Source organism: Serinus canaria, chromosome 6 (genome assembly GCF_022539315.1).
Source record: "Serinus canaria isolate serCan28SL12 chromosome 6, serCan2020, whole genome shotgun sequence".
In the NCBI taxonomy this organism is placed as follows: domain Eukaryota; kingdom Metazoa; phylum Chordata; class Aves; order Passeriformes; family Fringillidae; genus Serinus; species Serinus canaria.
This window is the reverse complement of record NC_066320.1, coordinates 32,214,417-32,238,566: the sequence shown is the minus strand read 5'-3', so window position 1 is coordinate 32,238,566 and position 24,150 is coordinate 32,214,417. Positions and strand designations below refer to the sequence as shown.

At 41.6% G+C, this 24,150-nt stretch overlaps 1 protein-coding gene across 1 annotated transcript; it reads left to right on the top strand.

The window, feature by feature from the left end:
* Positions 1-716: 716 nt before the first annotated feature.
* Positions 717-24,066, top strand: DHX32 (DEAH-box helicase 32 (putative)). Its single transcript, XM_050976458.1, has 11 exons — positions 717-986; positions 3,886-4,076; positions 6,255-6,627; positions 9,121-9,366; positions 11,532-11,631; positions 11,748-11,906; positions 19,135-19,326; positions 20,839-20,988; positions 21,963-22,153; positions 22,963-23,144; positions 23,874-24,066. Exons 1-11 carry the CDS (start codon positions 717-719, stop codon positions 24,064-24,066), a joined length of 2,247 nt encoding a protein of 748 aa, XP_050832415.1.
* The last annotated feature ends 84 nt before the right edge of the window (positions 24,067-24,150 follow it).

Here is a 24,150-nt window from a genome sequence, read left to right as displayed (position 1 = left end):
TTTTTTCTTCCACCACCTTCCAAGGCCACTTCTGGTGCCCTTGAAGAATTAGAACTGGCATCACTCTGGGATTTTTTCATGTAGTAAGTGTATTTTAACTGCAGGAAAAGCTGCTAAAGTCTCCCAAGACCATCCACAGAGTGCAATAAAAAGAGGTTTTGCTGCTGTGACTCACTGGAGCCCTGCACAGAGCACAAAGGCAGAGCCCTGCCCGTTGCTGTAGCACCCAGGGGTGCAGCCTTTGTGCTGGGATTAGCTCCCACATGCCAGCCCTGCAATCAGAGCCAGAGCTCCAGAGCCTCCCCCAGCAGCCACAAAGGTCAGGCTCAGCTTCTCTGCCCAATTATTCCCCAGCCTGGACAAGAGCAAACACTGGGACTCACAGGCTGGACTCAATGCTGAACTGCAAAATCTGCTCAGCTTCTCTTTCTGGTTCTATTGCTGCCATTTGGAAGATTTTTGGGTGATTATTTTTTTTAAATCTATTTTCTCCAGGCTCACTGGGGTTGTTAAACCACCCAGAGTGGGACAAGCAGACCACAAAGGCAGCTGGACACCGAGCCTGGACTTACAAACCCAAGAGCTGTGAAATACTAATCCTGGAGCGAGGAAAAATGGATTTGCTCAGGTTTAGGGGGCCAAAATGATCAATCAGCACACAAAGAACTCCTTCCATCACTAATGTGCTTTTGCTGGGAATAATATATGTAAGAAAAATGGAGTTTTTAACCTCTTCTCCAGAGAACCACTGCTTTCCAGAATTACTCGACGGCAGCGACGGGGATGAAGAGGAAATTCTTGTCTGTGGAGAAGATTTAGAGCTTAATCCTTTTGATGGCCTGCCTTACTCCTCCCGTTATTACAGACTGATGAAAGAGAGAGAAGAGCTTCCAATATGGCAAGAAAAACGTACTTTCATGGAAACTTTGCTTCATAATCAAATTGTGATTGTGTCAGGAGATGCTAAGACTGGCAAGAGCTCCCAGGTCAGTACCACAGACTTGGTTGGGGTTTTTTTAATGTATTTTTAGAACATTTAATGAGGTATGAATTTCAGAGCCACTGTAACTATTGTAATCCAAGTATTAAGGCCAGAAAGGGAAAGTGAAATACAGAAGGTGAATAAAGATTAATGGAGTCAAGTACAGATTTAAAATATATTAAACATTTTAAGAACTTTCTTAAAGCACTCAAAAAAAAATTGAAGTTACTTTATGTTTTGGTTCTGGTTAATGCTGTATCAGGAAAGAAATACAGGGGATTTGTCATAAGATGAAGTGACAAAACATTCCCAGGGAATGAAGGATTGAAATCAGCAGGGCTGATTCTCAGGGAGAATTAATGGTCTTTCCCCCACTTCAGCCAGGAGCAAATGTTTTCTCCAACAGCACAAAATTACTTTACAAAACTCATGTTGAAAGAAACCACTGAAGCCACAATCTCAGCTGAGTCTAAGCCCACAAGTATCAGTCAGGACTATGAAATTCTGCTTTACCAATATATAACAACCCAGGTCTGCTGTCACAGTGAGCAGAAGAGAATTTTCAAGTAAGTGCTATCAGCCAAAATATTGTTGTTTATGACTGGGATCAGGAGAAAAATTTCTTGCAGGTAGAGCTGCAAGATAATTACTGTTACAGGGCATCTCATATATCCAACAGACTTTAACGCTGGACATTTCTAGAGATCACATTTTAAACTAGACACATCACACCTCTCCCTGCAAATTCCTATGTTCCCATAAAAATGATTCACACCCGAATAATTTTTGAAGTGCCAGGTTTTTACCCCTTGTTATTGCCTGTATTTTACACACAAAAAACTGGTGTAATAGCAAACAACTTGCTAAGAAATGTTAGCTTTTAAATTGTCTGTTAACAAGGCAAATTTGATTGAACCTTCAATAAGATGTAGCACATTGCTGGTTGCTTTTTAAACATTTCTAGAAATGCATATAAGTATACAGAAATAAATTAGATGTGGCTGGTGCACCTAGGTTTAGATGCTGATTAAAGGAAGGATTTGAAACCTAATACATCCATTAAAATAATATTTTAATGCAATTTTCATTTCTCATAACAACAACATATGGATATTTTCCAGTGTTGATGTTAGTAAATATATAAATTAAGGAGCTGCAGTGTAAGTTCCTGAAGCAGTTCAGTTTCAGTTATGTGTTTGCAGAGTAATTCATCTGAAATTACAGATATTGGCTGTGGCATTTGTCAGTTTGAAATCCAGGGATATGTTTTCCATGGATATGATCCAGCAAGGGCAGGTTTGCTGCTGAGCCAGCCCTGAACACAACTGCACCATCCTGGCTGTGATGCCTCTGGTTTGGCTTTTCTATGTTTCATATTCAGTGCTGCTTTAGTGTGTGGGTCTGAGCTTCATATAGGGGATGGTGAGCTCTGTGCACAGAGCAGGGAGACAAAACAATTCCTGCTCCAGCTGGGCACCAAGGACAAATGATCCAAATCTCAGCCCAAGAGCACAAACCCCGTGGGCTGGAGAGAGAAAAACAAGAAGGATGGGACTTAATAACCTAAAACTGTAATTGGACAATTAACCCCAATATGCAAATGGAGCAGAACTTATCAAAGTGAGAGACCCCGTGACCTGTTGTCCACTTTGTGGCCATTTTGGGTTGGTGAATCCATGGAGGAGATCCTTATAATAAATCCCTGCTTAATTTTTCAGTTCTGTCCAGCCTCTGTTCTAGGTCAGCCTTTACAAGGCATCAGCTGGATCCATCAGCATGTGCTTGCAGTGACCCTGCTGTCACCTCCTCCCCAGAGGTCTCTTCTGCAGCAAATTCCAACCAATCTGAGTCCAGCTGAGCAATTCCCAGACAAACCTTCTAATCCATGTTGAGAATTCAGGAGATTCCAAGAGCTGACATGGGTAATTCCCACGCATGGTGCAGGCTCTGGCAAGCAGTGAGCACTCAGCTTGGTTTCACTGTTCCACGCTGCTGAGAACATTCCAGCTGTTCAGAATTCCACTCCTGGAATGAGCTCCTAACAGGAATTAGCCTATGGGAAATTACACCAATAAAAAATTAAAGTAATTTCCATTATAATCTAATCAAATGCAAATCCCACAGTTTGTACACCTCGCCCTCTTTAAAATAAACACGTGTTTAGTCCAGAAAATACTTATTAGTCTTGGGATAATGGGATAAACCCATTATCCCAATATAAAGGATTGGAAAATGCTATCATTGGCTTTGCAGTATATTCATTTTAATTTCCTTTACGAGGCTTTTTCACAGAATTCACAGTGACTGAGTTGGAAGAGACCTCCAAGATCATTGAGTTCAGCCCAGCCCCAACACCCCAGCTGAGCCCTGGCACCCAGTGCCACATCCAGGCTTTGTTAAACACACCCAGGGATGGGGACTCCACCACCTCCCCAGGCAGCCATTCCAGAACTTTATCACCTTTCTGTGAAAAACTTTTCCCTGATATCCAACCTGTATTTCCTGTGTGCTCTGGTTGTGTCAGTGCTGCTGGAGACAGAGCCCAGCCCCAGCTGAGCACAGGCACCTTTCAGGAGCTGTGAGAGTGATGGGGGCACCCCTGAGTCTCCTTTTCTCCAGGCTGAGCACCCCCAGTTCCCTCAGCCGTTCCTCTTTAAAAAAAAAGTGACGGGGAAAAAATTAAATCAATGAAGCACTTTTGATAACACTGATTCGCTCATGGTTTGACCGGCTCATGGTTTCCAAGAGAGCTGAGGCGGCTCATCCTGCCTAGCCTGACGGCCGTGCCATGCTGTCCCCGCAGGTCCCTCAGCGCTGTGCCAAGCACTGCCTGGCCCTGGGGGCCCGCGGGGGTTCCAAAAGAGCCCGCCCAGCCCTCACCCTGGTGTGTGCTGTCCCCGCAGGTCCCTCAGTGGTGTGCCGAGCACTGCCTGGCCCTGCGGGCCCGCGGGGCCGTGGTGTGCACGCAGGTGCTGGCCCAGGCCGCCGTGGCGCTGGCCCTGCGTGTGGCCGACCAGATGGAGCTGGGCGTGGGCCATGAGGTGGGGTACTGCGTGCCCTTCGAGAGCTGCTGCGCGCCCGACACCATCCTCAGGTGGGTGCCTCTGGAAAACGCCAGTCGCTTGTTTCTAAAATGTTAAAAGTTTAATAGTCATGAAATGGTTATAGAAATAGTAATACAAGTAGAGTAATAATGATTTGGACAATTTGAATTAGGGAATTGGAGACAATAGAAACAAAGAGTTACGGATGTCTGGGTACCTTTTTCTGGGCAGCACAAGCCCGAAAAAGGACCCACGTTAACAGAGAATTAACCCTTAAAAACAACAGCCTGTTGCATATTCATAGACCTCATACATGATGCATAAATTCCATTCAAACAAAGGATTCTATATGGTCAGTTTCAGCTTCTTCCTCATAATCCAGACGGTGTCATCCTGCCCGAGCGAGGAGGGATGAAGTTCGTTTCTCCTGATAACGGAGCAATAAATTCTCTTTCTCTGAAAGATTCAGGTGTCCTGTGGCTGCTATCTCAGTGAGAGTCCTTTCTTTAGAAAAAAAATATATCCTATATAGCACAGTTTCTGTTTTAACATTTTGTTATAAGCTAAAACTATATTTAACGCACTACTTAAAAGGATTAATACAGCATAACTTTCTACCACAACACAAATAATACTAATTTTAATATTGGTGAAAAGCCTGTCCTACAATACACATTTTTCACAGTGCCTTTGGAGGCCTTCGGGACAAGGTGTGGCTGGGGAAGCTGGCAGTGCTGCAGATCTTGTAAATAAAAATCAAAGCTGCTTTGCACAGTTGTAGCATATTTAAAATCACGGTGCACTGAGGTAGAAGGGACCCCACAAGGATCATCCAGTGCAGCTCCTGTCCCTGCACAGACACCCCAGCAATCCCTCCCTGGGCATCCCTGGGAATGTTGTCCAGACTCCTGGAGCTCTGGCAGCCTCGGGGCCGTGCCCATTCCCAGCACACTCTGAGGAAGAACCTTTCCCTAAATTCAGCCTGAACCCCTCCAGCCATTCATTCTCTCAGTCCTGGCCACCACCGAGCTCAGATCAGAGCCTGCCCCCCTCCTCCCCTCACAGGGAAGTTTCAGACTGCAATGAATTCTCTCTTCTGCAGAGATTCTGGGATTAATCAGTAAGCAATAAAAGGTTTGAAGGAGGCATTCTGGGGTAAACCATAGCAGAGATTTAAGTGGGCAAGGGTACTCTCCCTGCAAAACTTCATTAAGCACCTCAATAACCTCTTTTTCTTTTCCTCTACTTTTTTTTTTCTATTTTCCAGTACAGGAATGTTCATTACCAGAAGAGAACAGGGGATAATTTTTTCCAAAGTGAAGTTAAAATTCAAAAGCAATCAAAAAACTTGGCTAGAAGAGGGTATATCCAGCAACAAGAGGAAAATAGCAATCAGGGGGTTTTTGGGAGATAAGAAATGCACTTCATGTAGCAAGTACAGGTGACAGCAGGAACACAGGGATTCAGCTTCTGAGCCACCCAGAAAGTTATGAGTTATTTTCTCTGGTTCCTTAATATGGGAGGCACAAAGTATCATATCTAGACCACAAGTTTTTTTCTCAGCTACCAGTTTCCAGTGGAGAAGAGGATACTCACCATTTCTGAAAATCAATTTCTACCTCTCTTCCTCTTGCCTGTCCTTTCTCTGTCTGTGGAGAACTCCTTAAACCTCATCCTGCAGCAGAACTTCCTGCAGCTGCTCCTGTTGAGAGGGAGATGAATCCCTTCCTCTCACACATCAAAACCTGCCTCAAGAATTCCGAGTCTTGCTGAGCAACACAACAAAAATAATATCCTTTAAAAAACCTGTCAGCAGCAGGGATAGAAGTGAGGAGGACCTCATGGTATAAATTAATTGCTCGTCTTGGTTCTGGCTCTGCCTCAAGTGCACCTTCTTTTCCTTATCCAAAGGGATTTGTTCCTAGCTCAGGAATTGTTTATGGCATGTGATGGAAGATGAACAGATGATTTCAGGGCAGGAGGATTTCTGCTTTTGCCTGGAGCATCCTTTCCACCACTGTGTCTCTGAGTGGCATTGAATTACATCAGGTTTGTAGCTGCTAAAGGACAGATTTGAACATGTAACTGAGAATAAAAATACTCCCTGTTCTTATCAAACCTTTCCTGTTGGAACAGAAAGAACCAAGCTGCCCCCAGGACACTGAATTAATTTCCTACAATAATAGTCCAGGACACCTGGTGGAGTGTTGTGTGTGTGTGTGTTGCAGGTACTGCACAGATGAGATGCTGCAGAGGGAAATGATGTCCACACCCCTCCTGAGCTGCTACAGCGTCATCGTCTTGGACGACGTGCACGAAAGGACTGTGGCCACAGATGCCCTGCTTGGCCTCCTGAAAGGGGTCTTGGCAGCCAGAGCAGAGCTGAGGCTGGTGCTCCTGACTGCCCCCCACATGTGCAGCACCCTGCAGGGGTTCTGTGGCACTGTCCCTGTGCTCCATGTGCGGGGCAGGCACCGCGCCCAGGCCGTGTTCTCCTGCAGCGCCCACAGGGACCCCTTCCTGCCTGCCCTCAGGCTGCTCCTGGAGATCCACCACGCCAGGGAGAAGGGGGACATTGTCATCTTCCTGGCATCTGAGCAAGTGAGTTGGTAACCTAATGCCTTACATTTTAGCTTTCTTGTTTTCCAGATTCTGTACTGCATTAGGATATAATCCTGAACTTCAAATAAAATGTCAGCAAGTTCTCCTCACAGCTCAGTCACACAGAACAGTCCTTTTCCAGGCCCAAAAAGTGCAAACAGCAAACTGGGGAGAGCAGTCTGGGAGGATGAGACTTCATAACCTGGAGCTGTAATTGGACAATGAACCCCAATATGGAAATGGACCAAAACTTATAAAAGTGTGAGAACTCGTGACACGCCGTCCATCTTGGGTTCATCTACATTAGAAATAGAATCAATATTGTCTCACATATTTAAGCAAAAATATTGCACAAAGAATCTTTGATTAAACTCCTGGCTGTCCATTCCAATCAGATATTCTGAAAGCAACAACATTTCAACATTAACCCCAGTATGGAAATGGACCAAAACTTATACAAGTGTGAAAACTTTTGACTCATTGTCCATCTTGGGTGGAGCCTTGGCCAGGCTCTTGTACTGCCCAGGGTGTATCCTGTGATGTCCTTTTAATAAATACCTGCAGTATTCCTTTAACTCTGTCTGGCCTCTGTCCTAGGTAACCTGTCTAGGAATCAAACCTCTTCTCTTTCTGATTTTAATCAGGAAATGTGGGTTTTTTTATCTGACCTGTAAATACCTCGCTGTCAGTAGCTAAGACAGCAGTTGTGCCACCAGGTTTTATAATTTCAGGGTTTTCCTTCAAGGAAGTAATGGCATACATAACACTGTGTTTTATACACATAAAATATCTATATAACACATAAATACTGTGCAGACAATATATATATTTTCTGTAGGTTTAAAGAAAGGCCACCATCCTTTTGTGTGATGCAAAAAGCTGCAAAAGCAGCACACAGGGGCACAGGCCACAAGGGCAGGGATTTAATAACCTGTCCTGGCATTGGGCATCCCACAGTTTGTGTTATCCCTGTTGGGTGGGAATGGACACATGGACACAGGTCCAGCCTCCATCAATGCCCTACAGCACAGGGGAGTTTTTACCTTCAGCCTCCCAAGGAGATTTTTCCATTTGGATTCTTCTTCCCAACCATTTGTGTGCACAGCAGCAGGAGGAAAATGTCACTCCAGAGGTGTGACAGAAAATCCAGGAATCTGCCCAGGCTTGGTCATTCTAAACAGTGACACCTTTGAGTCTCTGTAGACAGCAGTGGTTCCCTAAATTCACTGCACCAGCAGGTCCTTTATAGCTGTCAAAGCAATCTGACAACCAAATAAATATTTCAGTATTTGTTATTATTATTATTATTATTATTACTATTTTCCTACTAATGATCCCCAGTCTTCCACTATGTGTCATTAAATCTGCTTTAGAGCAACAAACTCCCCAGGAAATAATGACTTTTCCCAGCAAAGATACTTTACCACAAACTACCCAGGTAGTGTTTGTTGCTTTCCACTGTTAAAAGGGGGATGGATATGAAACACTTTAAATAATGTCAATAATCAGTTTTAAACCTTATAGACACCGATTTTACAAATGATAAAGTAATGAATTCTCTGTGTTAGTCCCCATAGTTACAATGGATAATGTTAGAGAAAAAACACACACTCTTTCCATATCAAAAGGTTGGGAAAAAAGTTTTATTTCTGCTTAAAAGGGTTTTTTGACAGGTAAATTCCCCACAAAACTAGAATAGTAATTTCTTTCTTGCCAAGAAGAGATCACTCATTTTTCTCTCTCACAATGAACAGAACCCTCATTATGATCCAGAACATCCCATAAATTCTTGTTTAACTGTGATTTAAAGTTTCATAGTGGTAATGGTTCACTGTTCCCAAGCACTCAACTGTCTTTTAAACTAAACAAAACTATGAATTAACCAAGAACATCAGGATTTATGAGCTGCCCTGCTGCCAGCCTTGCTATTAGATGTCACTCTTGTATCTTTATAACAATTTTTATGGAGCACTTTCAACCTGTAACTGCTGGAAATGTGGTGTCACTCTCAAAGAGAAACTCAGTCTCGCTTTTCAATTTTGCAAAACCTTTGCTAATAAAAATGCTTTTAAAAAAATTCCCTTTCAGGCTGAGGAAGGCCATGAATTATTTTTGTATGCCTTTCAAAAAATCGTGCAGAACATAAATGGTTTCATATTAACTGCCCCCAAACAACAAAACAACAACAACAACAACAACAACAACAAAAGGCTTTTACAATTCATATCCAACCTCTGGATCTGTGAACTCTTTTAAAGGTGATGTTCCATCAACACAAGTTAGGGACATTTTATTGACTTTATTAAATCTTTATAGGGTTTATTAATCGTTGGGGGGGGGAAATTCAAACCTTTACAATAATTTCATCTTCTCAAATATAATAATTAAGGGAAAGTAGGGAGGTTTCTGCATCTTTTGTTCATTTTATGTGATGCATTTGGACTAAGAATAGAACAATTTTGTAAGGAAAAAATGTATTTCTCTTGATTACAGGAAATTGAAAAAGCTTATCAGATGATTAGACAGGAACAACCCAATTTAAACCCTGACCTTGGAGAGCTCATCCCCATCCCTTTGTACCCCACAAAACAAGACCTGGCTCCCAAACTCATTCAAAACAAGCAGAAATGCTGCAAAAAATACAGGAGGAAAGTGCTACTCACCACCAGCTCTGGAGAACCTCTGATCTGGACTAAAAATGTGACTTTTGTCATCGATGTTGGTGTGGAGACAAGAAAGGTCAGTGAAGGGAAGCAGAAGCACTTTGTCCAAAATCAACTCTGCAAAAGGGCTTTTCAGGGCAGGGAGAGGGAACTGTGCAGCTCAGGTGAATGCAGAAAGTCTCTAGAGGATCATGTGGTTTTCTCTTCTTTCACAGCACAGGTTCTATGATATTTTTAACAGGCAAATTAATAGAATTTAAGTCATTTTCATGGGTATCTCATGTGAAAACCAAGCAAGAAATCACAGTTACTTTCCAGATTCAATCAGAAACTGGATTTTTGAAGTTTCTAAAGCCAGATGAACGCTTTCAGTTGAAACTGCCACTCCTTTAGACACCAAACCCACGACAGATTGTTTGCAAAATAAATCTCACCTGAGTCTTGGCCTATCAGTCATGAATCTCTCTTCAGTATTTTATACATAAAACAAAATAAAATCACTTCTTAGGCACCTGTTGGCAGATCTGGTTTAGGAGATTATTCTCATCCCTTATTTAATGATTTAGTAATTGCTCACCCAGGGGATCTCTGTTTTTTTCAAGCTGCTTGTGCTCCTCCTGGACATGTGCTCCCATCCAAATGCTGCAATTTATCTAACTGCATTAGAAACAATTAGATAAATTAACTAAATAAATTGATTTATCTAATTAATACTTAACCTTTTCCAGTTCATTCTAAGTTTGGCCTCATTTTGTTTGTTTTCTACCCTGGGAAGGATTAGTGCAGCTGCAAAAAAAAAAAAAGTCAAATCTCATTTGTTTTATTTCTACAAAACTGGGATGAGTAACTGTGTAGGAGCATGAACAGGAGAGCTGCACTACTACAGGTTTTGTAATTGTCCTGGTTAAAATAAAAATTCCAGTAACAGGCAAAAGAAACAATGTAATGCATTTCCTTTCTGTAGTACAAGGTGGAATAACCAAAATTAGAGTTAAGTGTTCCTGACATTTTGGAGCAGGGATTATTAATCCTGATTGGTTTTACAAGTATTTCAGGGAAAAGCTTGTGAACTACCTGTACCTTTCATTTGCATTGCAAAAAATCTGTCACTTTAAAAGGTTTTAACTGGGAATTATGAGCTAACTCAGTCTCAAGGCAAGTTTAAAAAGTTAAGTTACAGTTTTTTGTGCCAGGAAGAAGAGCCCCAAAGCAGTTTTCAATTAGACCATGCTTAGTTCTTAAACTTATTCCTACAGCTGCAGTTTTCTTGGATGGCAGAAATGAATTTCCCTGCCATGGTAACCTGAAGCCCAAAGTACAATTCAACAAATTACAAATTTTGTGAATTTAAAATACAAATCAATGGGAACAAACCAGATCCAACAGTCCTGATGTCTGTCAAATCACCTCTATCAGGGGTGCAATTTTTACCTTTCATTCCAGTCTTTTGTTCAGTCCTGTGATTTTCCTCCCTCACCAATTCAAATTCCCATTCAGCCAAAGTCAGCTGAGCACAGAGGGAGCAGGAAAAGTTCAGTGCAGAGCAAAATCCCACCTGAGCCTTGCAGCTGGGGTAAATCAGCAATTCACCTGCAGGAAAGGAAATTTGTGCCCTGCACTGAAGGATATTTTATTTTTTTAATTTTTATCTTTTTTTTAATCTGCTTAAAGCAGATGGAGTTGACTCAGGAGGCAGGAGTAGAGAGCTGCCTTATCCTGGCAGTTTTCTGTCTTGCTGGACACCACAGGCTTGTGGCCAGAGCAGGGAGTGAATCAGCTCCTCAGCTTAATCCAAATAAAGCAGAATTAGGATAGCCATAAAACATGGCATCATATATCTCTAGTGCAGCCCTCATCTCCTGTAATTTCAATATTAAGACAAAAATCTGGAGTTAGGGAGCAAAATGCTGTCAGAAAAGGTTGGGATTCTGTCACTGCAAGAAATAAGTAATATTTTCTGATGTTTTTCTTGATGATACCATTTTCTGCTTCAGTAAGGTACATTTCTTCAGGGGGAAAAAAAAGACATTTATCTCAGAGCACACTTAGAGTGACTGCAAAACATCTGTCAGCTTGTCAGGGTGCTGAGTGCTCTCCTTCCCAAGCTGCTGAAACAAAAAGAAATGAAAACTGTTACTACCCTTTCTGTAAAATGACCTAGAGAGAAATTCAGTACAGACCATTCATATTTTTGCAGCCCTTGTGTACTTGTCTGATGCTTGGTGTCTCTTTCATTTAAAGGTGTACAATCCTAGAATCAGAGCAGACTCTGTTCTAACCCAGCCTATCAGCCAAAGTCAAGCAGAGGTGCATAAACAAATTCTGGGCATGTCTCCATCAGGTAGAAATATTAGCTCAAAATTTAAATCCATTAGCTCAAATTAATTAATACAATCAACATGGCAACGTGAGAAGGAAACATTTTTAAAAAGGTAATTTTCCTGAATTTTCTTCTAGGGAAAATCTTCTGCTTGTACCCTGAAGAATTTACACACAAGGAAATGAAGGCAGAAATTCCAGCTAAAGTTCAGGAATCCAAACTCACCAGCTTGGTCCTGTTCCTGAAGAGGATGGACATAGCAGGCTTTGCTCACTGTGACTTCATCAGCAGCCCAGGTAAGAGGATGCACCAATTTCTCATATTTTTATAATTATTTTAGAAGCTCTTTCCAGGTTAATTTTGCCCTGTCACTCACAGGATTGTTTTTTATTTAAGGACTTGTAACAATATCACCTTGCTTTTCCCACTTACCTGCTACAGCAGTTCTCAGCTCAATAGCATTTAGAAAAAAATACCATAAAGTATCTGAATGGAATTGGAATGCTAAAAAAAAAAAAAAAATCAATATTCCAAGTATCTTCTCATCTAGGTTACATATTATTTTCCTGTAACCCACAAAGAAAATGTGTGCCCTGTTGTACAAGGTATTGGACAGATATCCAACGAAATATATTCCTTTAATCAGAAGTTTACAACCCAAACAAACCACTGTTGTTACCTGGGGGATGTGTGGGGAGGAAATGAGCTTCCTCCTTATCCTCCAGCATCTCCCACCTCAAATTTACAATGGGCTGTTCCTTAAGGACAATAAAATAAACCCAAATATACTTTTAATGCTAGCCAGGGAAAACACTGAATTCTGAGGTGACAGAGTGAAGGAAGTTGCCTTTTCTTCCCCCCTGATTTCATAATTTAGTTTTTTCTATAGAAGGATATTTTCCTCTGTTCTGGTTTATCACAAACCCCAAGTGCCACTCCAGGTTCTGCAGTTGCTTTGAAACCCATTAAAGTGAGGAAAATAGCCCTGATTTCATTGTTTTGGGGATTGCTGGCTTCATTCTTGAAAATTTTCCAGTACAAACAGGAAAATTTCTTCTATTCTCCTGCCTTTCCTCGTGCACTCACACAAAATTGGAAGGATCTCTTCACTTCTATGAGTTGTTCACTGTAATTAATCAGTAATAAAGTGTTAATTCTCACTGTTGGATGTTGCAATAGATGGTTAAGTGGAATTTTAAAGAAAAATTTATTCTCCTTTTCCCTTGTGTGTTGTTTAGCAGAAACATGCCTAAAAGAAATAGGGAAAAAACATGGCCAGTCTGATGGTAATTAATTCAAAAGCAATGAGAATTGGAGTATTTTGGCCTTGTGTCATCTCATGTGCTGAGCCCACAAAATCTGCATGGAAAATGCTTATGGAATAGTTTGCTCCCACTCGAATTTAAAACATATTTTACTATTAAAAAAATACACTAAAACATTTTAATGCTTTTCCTGGATATGAAGAAAGTTGGTCTTGAACTGTAGAAGGAATGAGTAGAATTATATGAGGGAAAGCATTTGGCATTTTTGGATTTAAAGGCACAATGGGGACAACATTCAGAGAGCATGAAATACTAGAGGCACATAAGGGTTTCACAGATGCAGAAATTCTAAGTTTTGGCTGCATTTTTGGATAATGCAGCTGAAGAAAGCATTGTGCTGATGTGTAAAAAATTGTGAAGGTATTTGGTGAGTGAAAGAATTGGCTTTACTTGGATGGACATCACATATGACAGAGCTTTTTCTGACCAGATCAAGAGTGTCAGGTGCAGGTATTGAACAGTTTTGAACAAAGGGAAAATCCCACAAACACTGCAGGGGTGCTCTGAAAGGAGAGAAGAAAGTCTGCCCAATTTCCTTGGCTGCTTCCTGCCTTACAAAATTAAACATTTGAGAAAAGCTTTGATGATCCAGCACAGCTCTTCCTTTAAGCAGGACACATCACACATTGGCTTTCTTTCCACTTTGGAGCAGACAGTGAGCTTTTTTCCTGCCAGCACTTGGATTGACCCCTACAGAACCTTCCAGAGATGAGTACAAAGCTCCCCCAGTCAGAACACAGAGTTTGAAGAGCCTGCTGTGAAATTCTCTGAAATAAACTGGAGCACCCAAGGGATAAATTTGTCAGGGGAGTCAGTTCTCATGTTAGACCATCTCACAGAACTCAAAACGCATCAGGCTTTCAGGCACACAAACCCAAGAATGGTTTGGGCTGGAAGGGACCTTAAAGATCACCCAGTTCCATCTCTGCCATGGGTTTGGCTGTTCCATGGCTCACCACCTCCTTGGAGCTGAGTTCCCTTGGAGTAAACTGAGTAAAAACATTGCAGCATCCCCTGTGTGCCACAGGCTTCCCTCTGCATTGTTTCTGTCCAACAGACATTCCCACCTTGTCTTTGCAGCTGAAACACAGGGAGGCTTTAGGGGTTTTAGGTGAATTTCTCCTGAACAAAGTCAAGTTTTCACTGAGATGACAGAGTAGGACATGGGCATGAACTGGTGAACTAACAAATCAGAAGGACACTGGAATTCATAGCAAGAAGCACTTCTCAGTCTGTTTCCTGCACATGGAGAACGTGCAGCAGATAAGAGACAAAAAATACATCAGTAAAACATTTTATTTCTGCTCAGCAATAATGTGCACAAGGGATTTTTCTTTTTTCCTGCTGCTCTTTGAGGAGAAATAAAAGCCTGGATTAGGTCTGACTCATTACTGCATTATGGAAGCAACAAACATGTCAGGCTTACAGCTGCTGCATTTAATTCATGCCATAATGGAGAGCAGCAAATGCAGCAGAGCTTGTTGCCCTTTCTGGAATTCATGAGCCAGAGGAAAATGAATCTGGCACTGCAGCTCCAAAGTGCATCAGGGGGATCCCTGTGCCCCTAGAACAGGGGTGTGTTTACATTGTGATCAGTAAATCAGGATCCCTGTGCCCCTAGAACAGGGGTGTGTTTACATTGTGATCAGTAGATCAGGATCCCTGTGCCCCTAGAACAGGGGTGTGTTTACAGTGTGATCAGTAAATCAGGATCCCTGTGCCCCTAGAACAGGGTGTGTTTACATTGTGATCAGTAAGTCAGGATCCCTGTGCCCCTAGAACAGGGGTGTGTTTACATTGTGATCAGTAAATCAGGATCCCTGTGCCCCTAGAACAGGGGTGTGTTTACAGTGTGATCAGTAGATCAGGATCCCTGTGCCCCTAGAACAGGGGTGTGTTTACATTGTGATCAGTAAATCAGGATCCCTGTGCCCCTAGAACAGGGGTGTGTTTACAGTGTGATCAGTAAATCAGGATCCCTGTGCCCCTAGAACAGGGGTGTGTTTACAGTGTGATCAGTAGATCAGGATCCCTGTGCCCCTAGAACAGGGGTGTGTTTACATTCTGATCAGTAGATCTGATAGATCTTTGCTGGGGTTTATAAGGGGACGATAGAATTCCAGTCTCATAGATTGCAGCAATGTTGAATACTTTTGCAAATCACTGGAAAATCCTTATTTAAACTAAGTGAATCATTAGAAAGATGAAGCCATGTAAAATTTCTCTGTGGGATCAAGGGGAAAGCATTTGCAGATTCTGCATCCATTCAGAATTTCCCTAAACATTCAGATTAAAGAATATGTTGATGGTCATGACCATGACATTTGAGAGCTATGCTTTCACAACCCCCTGGAGAATATATTTCCAGAAAATCCAGAATAACAAGAGTTGCATAAGTTTACATCATTTTAAATTGTTTCAGAAAAATTAATTGTTGGCATATTTTCATTGGAGACTGTCAAAGACAGAAACTCAATGCACCATGTAAACTGTGCTCAGCAGAGATCACTTCAGGGCAGATTTATTATCATAAATTTACTTGTTAATTCTTTGTTGTATTAAATTCTGGATTTCATCAATTCAATGATGTGTGCAGACATTATTCAGTATATTCTGTCAGGACAGGGTAGGTCAGGCCCTGTCCTGGCTGGCAGAAAAGCACAGCAGGGACCATCACCAGCCAGACTGGAGGAGTGATGAAGCAGCATGAGGGGGAATGGAAATACTGCAAAGTGTGAGCTTGAGGAGGTAATTTGTACTGATCAACTGTCATTTCAAAATAATAGTTATAACTGGTGGCTTCAGAGCAAAACAGACACATAAAAAATCCTGACTCAGAAGGTACAGGGGGAAAAAGAGAATCAGGACAGAGAAACTTGTGCTTGCAGAAGAAAAATCTTTGCATAATTTGAGGAAAACTTGGCATAGAGTCCTCCATGTTCTCAGTTTGCTGTCCAAGGAGCAGTGTTAGAGAGCAGGAGCAGCAAACACCACTCCCCAGGACTGCTCTCCCTGCAGCAATGAATTTGGCAGTTCTTTCTGCTGTTCTTCCCAACAGAACCTGCAAAACCTGTGGTGTGCCAGGCAGAGCATCAGCTCCTTAAAGACAACATCCCTTCACCTGACATCCATGGCAGCTCTGACTTTTTAAGTTATTCCTCTGGAAGGAAAAGATCTAGCAAAAGAAAGGTATTTTACATCCTCAGCATTTGCTGGTAGGAGACCAGAACACAGGAGCTGTGGATCTCCAGAGAAGCACAAGAGAGCTGTTAAATGGAATATTAAAAATCACAACATTTAAGTTTCATTCCTATCTCTAATATCCATTTATTACAGAACTTTGACCAAATCCCTAAATCACTTGCTTCCTAATGCAACAAGAATAATACTTTGGAATTTATTGGCTCACACCTTGAGCACTTGCAGTTCAGCCATCTGGGATGTGCTGCTGAGGACTGCAGGTGTAGCTGCTTTAGAGACAGATCTTACTCTGTTCACATCAAAGTTACAGAAATGTGAAACCAAGAATATCATTTTAAGTAGCTTGAAACTCTCAGATAAACTATTCCAGTGCTAACCACAACATTAAGTTATATATTTGCTTTCCTAAGCCTAAGAAGGATCAAAAGCAGGATCTGTATTTACATAAAACTGGTCAGATTTCCTGAAATGAGTCCAGAGCAACCCAGTTTGAGCAGCCAAAGAACACAGAGCAGGGAAAGAAAACACCAGATTAGGAAATACCTTTTCAAATTCCAGGGATGTGACAGCTTCTTGTTGAAAGCACAGGACACATCTTGAGAGGTTTTTTGAGCTTTGCTGCTGTGAAAGCAGCAGTGGAGTCACAAATCCTCGTGGTTCGCACCTCAAGGCAGCAGTGGCTGGTGCTGGAAAGAAGCCCTAAAAAGCCCTACCCTGGTCTTTTATTTTTGCTTTTTTACTGTTCCTTCACCTGGTCTAATCCACCTTTACTGTCTTGTCCTTTCTAGAGCAATAAAACTCCAGGAATCTTTTTTTTTTTTTTTTTTTTTTTTCCCAGAACACTCATAGCCAGACAGGGAAGTAATTTGTGCTTATAAATCTCAAGACAACTAACTCTAGGGCATAAAAATGCAAATTGCTGATGCCATCAGGGGGTTGAAATTGGCAGCCATATAACCATGTATTTTGTGAGCTCTAGCACAGACTACTTTGTTGAATTCTGGGAAATAGCTTTCCATGATCTCCTTGTAATTACTACACATTTGAGTGACCCTTTTACTATCCCTGATTTTCAATCACTGAATTTTATTTCCTGTCACTGACTCATATTCATCATCAGCTGCTACTTCTTATTTCTTTAAAACTCCTAAGTATTTTCTTCTCAGATACTTCAATTTTTGCAAGGGCTCATCATTTATCCCACAAAACCCCACATTTTTTATAATAAATGTCCTCTCTGGATAGAATTGTGCAGGCAGAGGGAAGAACTCGGAGACTGAAATGAAGCAGCTCCACAGTTTCAAAAGCAATTTGCAGGTTCCTGAGACAATTTGTCTGAAAACTGTGTGTTTTCAACTTAAACAAAGTCACATTAGCAGGTTGAGATGCTGGAGAAGTTCTGGAAAAGCTCATGTAAGGGGAATTAATAAACTATTTTTCCCCTTCAGACATAACAGAATGAGGTTAAAAGCAACAGGTGCTTGTTTGCTCCCCATTTCACTTTTCCCTTGCCTGTAAGGGGTTAATTCCAGAGAGGTGGCAATAAACAGTTCACTGCCAATGAAGTCAAAACCTGATCTCAAGATTTTCTTGCAGAATGTGTGGGGAAATTGTGGCTAAATGTGATCTGGCAGCTAATTACAGCCTTTTAGTCTTGGTGATGCCATACACATTCCCAGTCTTAATGAATGCAGGAAATTATTTCTAGTCATCTGCTAATGAAGATCCAATGCAGATGCACCCCCTGCCTGTGTGGGCAGCTGTGCTTCTGGTCTGGATATTTTATTTAGGGATTTTTCCCCATTAATGTACAGACTGACAGCAGCTGACAAATGGCCAGTGCAGCTTCCCAGGGCTGGGGGTGAGGCCAAGTCCTGCTGCAGTGGAATTTCTGCCACCAGCTTCAAATTTAACTTGTTATCCATAAAACTGAGAAAATATCAACAAGATCCTCAGGCTGGAGTAAGGAGAAAGTTGCTGCAGTGGTTGGAGAGCAGTTGTGAATGTAAATGAACTGCTACCCATGAAAGACATTGACTATTCAATATAAACTGGAATAGAAATCTATCTTGGAAAGGAGCTGGGAGGAAAGAACCTTAGAGAGCCTTCACACTTCAGGAGTTCCCAAATTTTCACCTTGTTTTTCATGCTCTGGCAACAATTCTTTGGAGTGTAGGCCTGACAACTTCAACTTGAGGTTCCTTCTCTCAACCACAAAGCTCCTCTGTGCTTGTTTGACCTCCTTTTATCACCATCAGATTTCCTACAGACCTGCTCAGTTCCTAATTTTAGGTGTTGATTTGCTTAATCCTGTCCTCTCAGGACATTTTCTTATATTCCCTCATTATTTTTGCTGTCTCACTGTTCTCACTTCTACCTGTGGAGGTTGTAACCCACACTGAGGGAAAACTGAACACTGAATTTTGTGGAGGGAGAAAGTACAGACAATTGCTAGGGAGGCATTTTCTTTTACTACATTCCCATTTTTCTTCTGGTATTATGAGAATCTATGTAAAAAAAGTATAATAATTAAAAAGGCAACCAAGAGAATTCCAGATACCTGCATGAATAACAGTTGTAACTTCTGTAAATATCAGAATATCTCCTGGTTAAAAAAGATCTTTCCTAGACCTGTTCTGTATCTCAGCACCCCTCAAATGTGACCACCCCTCTTAAAAAAGAATAAACATAAAAAACCCACCTGAAAACTGCCAATAATGGAAGAAGTTTTGACAGAGTCTAGGGATATTGAGGATTATGTCTGGGCTTTTGATAAAAAATTGTTCTGACATTAAAAGTATCAAAAAAGTGATTTACAACTTATTTTCTTCCTCCAGATTTTTCTCAGCCTTCCATTCATCCATTATTTTTTGTTCTTAATCACTGTCAAATAAAAGAAGTATCATTTTCCTACAGCTGAGATTTTATAATGAGAGTTCAGACATTCATTCCTGAGTACCACTCTCAAGACCTGGAATTCTCTTCCCCTTTTCCTTAGCTCCTGAAAGCCTGATGCAGGCTTTGGAAGATCTGGATTATCTGGCAGCGCTGGATAATGATGGAAACCTCTCTGAATTTGGGATTATAATGTCAGAATTCCCCCTGGATCCTCAGCTGTCCAAGTCACTGCTGGCTTCGTGTGAATTTGAGTGTGTGGATGAGATGCTCACCATTGCAGCCATGGTCACAGGTACTCCTGGATCAGCCCTCCCTGCAGGCCTTGTGCCACCTGCCCAATCCAGACTCCTTCCAAATCTAGCCACAAAAGCAAAGTCTTGTTATTCTCATCCTGCTTACCTCAAGTAAGTGAATGTATTTGCCTGTTCAGGTCTTAACTGTAAGGATACAAGGAAAGCTAAGTAGAGAATTCCCACAGAGAATTCCATTTGCAGCCTTCAGCTGCCCATTGGCTTTCTCCCTTTTGTCAGAAACATCCCTTCAAAATGAAACTTTCTTATTTTAATCTGCATTTGTGACAGATCAGTGCAGCAAAATAAAGGAAGTTCTAATTATAAAACATTGAAATGTTTACCTAGAAAGAATTACTTTGTGATCTTGGCTATTTCAAATATTTTATAAAACTGACATAACCTTGGAGTCTTGGGCAGCAAACAAATGAACCACAGGATATCAAGCTGCATGAGTAGTTCTCCTTGTAGGACAACTTTTTATGCCCAAACTGGGTTGATTTTTAACTTGTGATGGTTTTTCTAAAGTACATATAACAAATGTAAATGTTTGAGCATAGGCACAATTCAGTTTTAGAAAAGCTCAAAAGACACAAAAGTAAAATGCACTGGAAAGCAGAAATTTCAACATAGAGGGGCAAATTAACGCATTAAATCAAAAGATGTCTTTTTATTATAATGAAACCATTTTTTGGATTCTGGCTGAATTAGGTTGTGACATTATGAAGGTTTTTTGGCATCAGTCTGGGAGAAAGCTGCTGGTTTGTGTTTGCAATACATATTAACTAAACAATATCATTGTTGCCTCTAGAAATTAAGGGGTGGGACTGTTTTCAGGCTAGGAATGATTTGTTGCTCAGACAAACATCAGTCTCAGAGGCCCTGAGATTTCAGAGGAGCAGGCATTCAGCCATAGCTCAGGAGCAGTCACAAGTTCTTTGTTACGAGGCAATCTAGAACTTTCTAACCCAATGGACAGCTGCCACAGGGTTTATTTTGCTTTTCTGACCTATCACCTTTACTCTGTTCTGCTGCACTCTGGATACTTTTGTCCAATGGGTTTCTGTCTCACAGGCACAGATCTGCTTCTGTTCTAATTCCAAACTCTCAGTTTATTCCCTACAGCCCCACCCTACATCAGAAACCCTTCACCATCCATCAGTGCAGTTTCTCACTCACTTCAGGCATATTCTTACTTACAACTACAGAAATATGAGTTTATGGTTTTTCTGCTTAATATCTGTGTATTGGATTTCTGCATCAATCCAAGCTTCTCCCAAGGCTGCAGATCAAACCCTTCAGTGTCTGTGGGAGTTTCTGTTTTTCTGATTCCCACAAAACAAGACTGAAAGGACACCTACAAAATAAACCCTCAGTGAATGCAGCAGGTTCAGTTCTTCAGCACTGACCCAATACTGGGGGTTAAATGCAACTGAGGAAGGAAAAACCCAGAAATCCCAGTGGGGATTTGTGCATGCACCTCTGTTTTCACCACTGGCTTGGTTTTCCCTCAGCTCCCAGCTGCTTCCTGCACGCCCCTCCTGGCACAGAGGAGATCGCTCGGAGCTGCTGGCGCCGCTTCTCCCACCCTGCAGGAGATCACTTCACCCTTATCAACATCTTCAGTGCCTTCAGGGCAGCCACTGCCCACCCCACACACCCAGGCAAGTGTGCCCCAGCCAACATCAAGCCCACTGGGACCAGTTTGAAAAAAAAAAAACAACCCAAAAATCTGGTGATTCTTTCCAGAATTGCTGCTACGCAGGGAGAAACCTATGGGAGTAGCTATTGCTGATGATATTAATTTACTAATTAATTAAAAACATCCTAGGACAGCATCTCTTACCCAACAGGGATCCATAACCACTATTCCAAGTGTCCTTTGAAGTGGCACTGTGCAAAACCAGAATGATGGCTCCTGCCGTAGAAGCACAAAATGCAAGTTTAGGATGAATAAAAGCTGTTGAGGAGGGCCTCAATTTCCCCAACAGCCCAAAACACAGCTAAAAACTTGTGAACTGAATAGGATAGCTGTGAACTGAAAGGGGAATTGAAGGGAAAAATGGGAAGTAGTAAAGTCCACATTTGCAAGAATACAAATAAAAGCCAGGAGACTGCAGAGCAGCAGAAACTTTTCACTGCATTTCCCCCTGCTCAAGCATCCTGCTCCAGTTCATTTAGCCCGAGTCCAGTGCTCAGACAGCAGAGGGATAAATTTGCACCCACTGAGTAAAAACTTGAGACAGGGAAGCAGAATTGTCTCCTGTTCAGTCATGTGGAATGCTGAAGGGAGCTCCAGGAGAAGCAGCACCAGCACTACAGGTGATTTCAACTCCATATCCTGGCCTAAATCCACAAGGCCTGAAAAATAGAATTGCTACTCATTCTCTGGGAAGCTTTACTCCTAACAGAGCAAAGAAGGGATTAGATTCAGGAAGCAATAGCTGCAATTCTATAAAACTGAGGATATCAAGTATTGCCCACTTACTTTGTGAGCTGAGCCTAAGCTGTGTGTATGGCTCATTACCAGAACTTTGGACATCATCTGCAGCAGTGCAAGAGCATTTAGTCCACAGAGCAGCACCTCTGCATCAGTGGGATTCTGCTTTAAGCCAAAACATTGTTTTTTCCCCCACAGAGTTCAGCAGGGAGCAGTGGTGCTGTGAGTATTTCCTGAGCTGCTCTGCTCTGAGCATGGCAGAGATGATCAGAGCCGAGCTGGTGGAGATCATGAAGCGCATTGAACTTCCTATCTCAGAACCAGACTTTGGATCAGAAGCAAATCTACTAAGCATCAAGAAAGCTCTTTTATCTGGTTACTTCATGCATGTAAGGAAAAACACTGTGGTTTCATCTTCCTGCACTGTTAAATTATGTAGAATGCTTTCAGAAAGCTTAAGTTCATTAGTGAAATCTCTTGATTACCATAAAAGCCATTTTTTCCCCCAGTGTATCAAACACTTCTCATTTCAGCCTTTTCTCTGGGGTTCATCTCTCACTGCATGGAGTTCACACTCTCCATAGCAAGAAAAAAACTGCCAATATGCTTTTCACTCAAAGAACTCTTACACCTCAAAAAACCACTTGAAATTGCAATATTCTCTCAGGAATTATCTCCTTTTTGAAGGTGAAAATTGCCTGGAAATAGAGAAATGACTTGGATACATTTAGGTGTGCATAACAGACAGCTTGCTTCATCTCAGGAAGGCACTCTAACTGTAATTGTAAATGTAAACCAGATTGATTTATTCCCACTTGAGTCCCTAGGCCTTCCTCCACATCCCTGTGCACAGACTCCATACAAAAATTACCTCTCCCAGCAGCACATTTCATGGCCTGACACACTGTATTTAAAAGTCTATGAAAAGTGTGTGTCCTAAAGAATCCATGTTTGTGTTTTCACACAGACCTGCCAAGCCAAACTCAGATAGTTTTGTACTGATTTGTTGCAGCTTCCTTCCAAATACACAGAACATTTTTTCTAAGTCTCATTTCATGGTATGCACTCCCAAGCTTTCCCACACAAATTTGGGAAGAGGTTCCAGTTGAAAGTATCTGAAGGGAAGTTTAATTTATGTTTTAAATCTGAAAGGCACTGATCAATGAAATCATGGATAACTCTCCACATTGTTTTTTAGATTGCTCGTGATGTGGATGGCTCAGGGAACTATTTAATGTTAACACACAAACAAGTGGCCCAGCTCCACCCCTTCTCATCCTACTACAGCACCAGGAGGATTCCAGAGTGGGTTTTATTCCATGAGTTCAGCATCTCAGAGGGCAATTCCATCAGAGTTGTCTCTGAGATCTCCCCCCATCTGTAAGTGAACTGTGATGCAACTGCTCCTTCACTCCTCAAGCCACAAAATCATCCCTTTGGGAGGATAAAAAAAGTAAAAGGGGAAGATCTGTGATCTCAGGCCCTCACTGTTCTCAGTAGTTGCCACTGTAGCTATAATCACTTGAAAAAGCCCACATTATGAGCTGCAAAAGTTCCTTACAAGGTAAAATATACAGAAAAAAATTTCAATCAGAGTTAACAGAGCAGTGTACTCACACATGAATCCAGCTGGAAAGGTCTTTGCTCCCTGAATACCTATTTTCCAGTAAATCCTTTTCTTAAAAGATGTTCTGTACCCAGCCAGCTGAATCATGGCCTGTTTATGGATTCAGGGAGAGACCAGAGTGCTCCTTCTGCAAAAATCTCTTTACACAAATATACATTTCACTCTCCCAGCTTTTCTATTCCCCATGTTTATAGGAGAGTTTTTTTCATAATGTTATTGAACAACTCTGCTCTAAAGCAGGGAAATTCCTGTTTAATGCAACCTGCAGCACTGGGAACTGCATTGCAGCTCAAGTGCAGGCTGAGGATTTTCAGTGCTACTAAAAGCACAAATTCCTACTACATCTTGCAGAGAATCTTGGATTCTTGCAGAGTTTTGGGTTGAAGTTTTGTAGCTTTTTTTATATATGCCTGGAAATAATTATTCAAGTATTTCAAAAGTCAATTCAAAATGAGTAATGTTTTGTGTGATTTCCTCCCCAGATTTGCAGAGCTGGTACCTCAGTATTACTTCAGCAATCTTCCTCCAAGTGAAAGCAAGGATATTCTGCAGGAAGTGATCAATCACTTGGTACCTGTTTCAGCCACAGAGGAGGAACAGAAAACTGCCAGTGACAGCAAAGAAAATGAGGAATTTCCCCAAGCTCCCACTGAGCAGAGATGTGTTATTCAGTGAATGTAGACTGAGCCATCACATACTGGACAACAGTAAATAAAAGCAATATATTCAAAACACATCCCCACCTTAACCTATGTCATT